Source organism: Coffea arabica, chromosome 4e (assembly GCF_036785885.1).
Source record: "Coffea arabica cultivar ET-39 chromosome 4e, Coffea Arabica ET-39 HiFi, whole genome shotgun sequence".
NCBI lineage: Eukaryota > Viridiplantae > Streptophyta > Magnoliopsida > Gentianales > Rubiaceae > Coffea > Coffea arabica.
Window position 1 is genome coordinate 13,379,445 of NC_092317.1, and position 4,709 is coordinate 13,384,153.

At 34.6% G+C, this 4,709-nt stretch overlaps 1 protein-coding gene across 1 annotated transcript; it reads right to left on the reverse strand.

Moving 5' to 3' along the window:
- Positions 1–666: 666 nt before the first annotated feature.
- On the reverse strand, positions 667–1,686 carry LOC113742174 (cysteine proteinase inhibitor 1-like). Its single transcript, XM_027269925.2, has 3 exons — positions 1,549–1,686; positions 1,387–1,439; positions 667–1,101 (listed from the first exon to the last, which is right to left on the reverse strand). The coding sequence occupies exons 1-3, from the start codon at positions 1,622–1,624 to the stop codon at positions 805–807; spliced, it is 426 nt and encodes a 141-aa protein (XP_027125726.1). The 5' UTR covers positions 1,625–1,686; the 3' UTR covers positions 667–804.
- Between the last annotated feature and the right edge of the window lie 3,023 nt (positions 1,687–4,709).

Below are 4,709 nucleotides of genomic sequence, written 5' to 3' on the forward strand. Positions count from 1 at the left end.
AATATATGTGTTTCTGGTGACTTATTTATCGTTTTCACTTGGGAAACATATCCCTCTTGTGAAATGGACATTCACCCAGGAATCATATTACAATTTAGCTAGAAACAAGGGGATTTCCAGTTCTGTGGGATGATAATATATATATGCCAAAGTCAGAATCTTTATCCTGTTTCCAGTCTAAGTTTGTCCTCTTTGTTGCTTATCCAAGGTGCCCTATCCATTGACTTAAAAGAAGGCATGGTTCATTTCCTTCCTTTGTTTTCAAAAACTACTTAATTTTCATTTTGGATAACTTCATCATTTGAAGTAATAAATGTAATTTCTTCATAAATTTAGGGGGCAATTTAATGGAAGAAAGAAAATATAAGAAATTTCAAGGTGTTGCAAATGCAAGCCAAGATTAAAAATTCTAAAGCTTTTCAAGCCAATATAGGAATTTGTCACAGTTGACTAGGGGCAATTGCCCATCCTCAATTCAACATATATGGCTCTGCCCATGTTCCATGATAACGTGAAATTCCCAACGTTCCAAGTAGTCTAAACAAAAAACAAATGGTGATTGGAAAACATGAAACAAATGGTGTTTGGATAACAAGAAGTAAAACCATTTCTACGAAAATGGTGGGATTCCCACGGGTTTTCATGAGAATCAATGGCGAAGCAAAGTATATAATGTACTCCAACAGGGTACAATGCTTTATTTATTTAATATATCGATGCATTGTGCTGGCAGGAACTCTGAAACATCCATACTTATTTTAACACACAGTCGATAATACAATACATAATCCTCAGTCCTTGTTCTCAGTTCACGGGCGGCACCACTTCCCCGAAGTATAAGAGTTTCTTCATCTCCAAATCAGTTTCTTGAACCAGTGCTTTGTAGATATTTTGATTGCCGTCGCTATCCTTAGCTTCAATTATGAGCCAGTAGAGAGTGGCTAATTCAACGGGTTTCTTTAAGCCGGCAACCACTGCCACAAACACCAGCTTGTCTCCGGTCTGCTTGTTGTGCTCATCCACTGCAAATCTTCCGAGCTCTTGAATGTGAGGGTCTGCAGGGTTCACTGGAGTCCAGCCACCAGGCACAATTAATTTGGTCTGCAAGGTGTAAAACAAAAAGCTTTTAGAATAATTTTAGATCCGAATAATCCGAACACTTGGCAGAAACTCAATCAAACAAAATTAAGAAGCAAATCTTCCTCTCCCATAAGAAAAAGGGTAAAAGACTGACAAGCAGAGATTGAAAGTTTAGGAGTTACAATTATAGAACCTCGTAACAAGGTTGAAGGAATTTTAATGTAATTTAGCAATATCCTAGAATCTAGTCAAAACAATAGACCAAACAGTCAAGGTAAATTAGATCTAGGAGTATCAATAGTTCACCTCTCCAGCTTGCTTCAGTATAGCATCGACTTCGGCAGACTGGAATTGCTTAACTGATTTCCATTAAGAAACGAACATTTCAGTATGAAGAAAATATAAATGCCGAATATTAGGAAAATAGATATAAATGCATGGATGCAAAACGCAAAGACTGAAACTTACTGTAGTTGTTTGCCAATTCCGTTTTTTGGCACTTGGCTGTCACAGCCATTGGAAAGTTGGCTGCCACTGTAGTCATATTTTTACGCACAGAGTAAGGAGAACAGATTATTGCTCTTGGTTGCGATAGGCAAAGCTCGATTGCTGAGTATGAATGTAGGAAAGAATTGAACAAACTCCCAGAATTTATAGGCGATGTTGTGGACCTAAATGTCCTCTATGCCCTTCGTGAGAAATTGGGAATCAATACTTCCAAAATTATTCATTATTTCTGCTTTTATCTTTTGGAAAATTTAGAACTTTGATTGCATTTGAGTTTGATACAGAACAAGGAACTCCTGGTTTTTCAATCTACCATTGTGTGTCACTTTCTCTATTTCCATTCAAGTGATTAATATATACGTATTTGATGATATTATTGTCATCATTCACTAAGACAATGATAAGAGTTCTTTTTTTTTTTAACCGTATTATATATGTTACTATTTTAGGGAACGGAGGAAAAGGATACTGTTGCAATGGTAGAGATGGATTTTCTGGTGACTTCATGTTCTAAAACATGTTCCGTGTACATTGTAAAATGCATTTCTAGCTGCCTGTGTATCTATGTGCGCGAGTTTTTACAAGTCTATATAAACATATATTTATATGGGACTAAAATAATTAATCATTGGCCAACCCGCAAAACTGGGGCTTATGAATTGAAATTTGAGTCACAAATTTAGGTCTACCGATCCTGTGCGTATCATCATTATCGGTGTCATTCTTTTGCCAAAAATTACTTGGATAAAGCAATGTACAGTGTATGCAAATTTTTAATCGTCCACGTTTTGAGGTTCCTCGGTATCTAAAGCACGAAGCCCTTTTTCGAAACTGGCATTCACTTGGGAATCATATCCCTCCTGTGAAATGGACATTCACTTAGGAATCAAAATATTGAAGTTTGAGTAATAAATTCAGGTCTACTGTTCCAGTGCATGTCATCATTATAGGTGTCATTCTTTTGCCAAAACGGGAATTCACTTGGGAATCATATCCCCCCTGTGAAATGGACATTCAGTCAGGAATCATATCACAATTTTAGCAAAAGCCAGGGAATTTCCAGTTCTGTGGGATGAGAGGTATATGCTAAAGCTAGAATCTTTATCCTGTTCCCGGTTGAAGCTCGCCCTGTTTGTCGCTTATGTCTTTAGTATGAACTGATTCTTTTTTTATGGTGAATAACTCTTCCTTTCGTGTTTCTCAATCCTTAAGTAGTTCCCGTATTTCTTTTTCCTGATTTTTCAGCCTAGAAAATTCTATTTGTTGTATTTGATGCATGTAATTGCTGCCATTAATATAATTTTGTAATCGAATGAAATAATCATTATTATATTGCAGATTTTTTTTTTTGTGATCAAAGCATGCTGATATATTTATGTATTAATATTTGTTAAGACTGGTTCAGGAATAAACAAATTAAAGTTAGAACAAAATAAGCGGTATAACCGACCATATAAAGATTAGGCGATAGATACTAATCATATAATATTTAGGCGGTAAAACCGACCATATAAAAGGGGTTGTAGCAATCCAATAAAGACAAATAACAAAGCAAAATAAAAGACACCAAAATTTACGTGGTTCGGTCAAATTGACCTACGTCCACGGGCGAGGGAGGAACAATATTTCTACTATGAAAAAGAAATACAAAAGCAGTAAAAAAGTGGTTCCTAGGCCAATAAGTCGCTTACAAAAGAGTTTAAAAAATATTTCTAAACTCAAAACAAGAAAACCTAAAATATTTGACTATAATGGGCTAGATGACCCAAGAATCTAATAGCTCATATAATGCTCTCTTGAGTGGTGTAATTGATTCCTTCATAAACCCCTTCTATTTATAGGCTCTCCAACGAAGCCTTCCTGCTGTCTGCTGCGATGTGGGACGAAAGAATTATGCCACAGTCAAACATTGTAGCCGTTGGAAAAATCAACAATATTGGTTTAACTATTGGGTACGGGTGACATGCTGCAGTATGTAAATTTCTTTTGATATTGCTTTTGTTGTAAGTAAGATATATACATATCTTAGGAATTAGAAATCAAGGGTTCAAATTTCCTTTGTCATTGCAGATACCAAATATAAACTAGTGGAAAGAAAATGGAGATGGTACGATTCACTTGATCTTCAGCTTTATTCATTACATCTATTTCATGCACTGGAATCCCTGAACTGATTTCCATCAATAAACAACATATATCAGTGCCCAATAAAATAGGAAAATGTATATATTTATATATTTCATAAACAGATGTAAACGCAAGGAAAACTGCTAGAGAATAATTGAATAGCTGCTCTTGGAGGATAGAGATTACCGTGGTTGGTTGCTACTTGAGTCGTTACCCCCGAGGAAAATGAGAATTAGCATAGCTTAGTTGCTCAGTTCATACACGGCACAAGAAACATACTCGAGGAATTTTTAGGCAATTGTTTGGACCTATATAGCCTTTATGATTTTTTCTTTTAGTTGGATGGTGTAAAAGATAGGGTTAAAAGATGAATCAAACGATTTGATACTTGAATTGAGTTCGATTTAATAAGAGTTCATTCGAATTTGGTTCGCTAACCAATCAAGTCAAGATTGAACATTATTTTATATTCGAGAATATTTAAATTCGATAAAAACTTGATTCGACAATTAAATAAGTTAAGATTGAACAAAATTTCAAACTTGTTAAAATTACAATATAAGTTTGAACACTAGGATATTAGGTTTGATTAAACTCGGTTATACCCCTAGTAAAGGGCAAGCAGATGCTGTAGAAACTTATTGAACAATGAAAAGTTGAAATGAGCTGAATTAAAAAAATAATTAATTCTTTGTTTATCATCACACTTACCAGTATTAGACCAAGTTGACATAGTTATCTTTGAATCACCTTTCTTCTTCTTTTCAAAATGATTAACATATATATAGTGTTGTAATTATTAATCATGATTACAATCATCATGAACTCTAAACATGTTAGTATCTCATGAAAAGGCAAAATCAGATCCTCATATTGATGCAACGATAAAAATTGAACCGTGGCTTATTTCTTATAAGAAAAGTGCGAATTCACAATAATAAAGAACTATTGAAGGCTATTTATAAGTTTATCATACTTCCACACACATTCTTAAA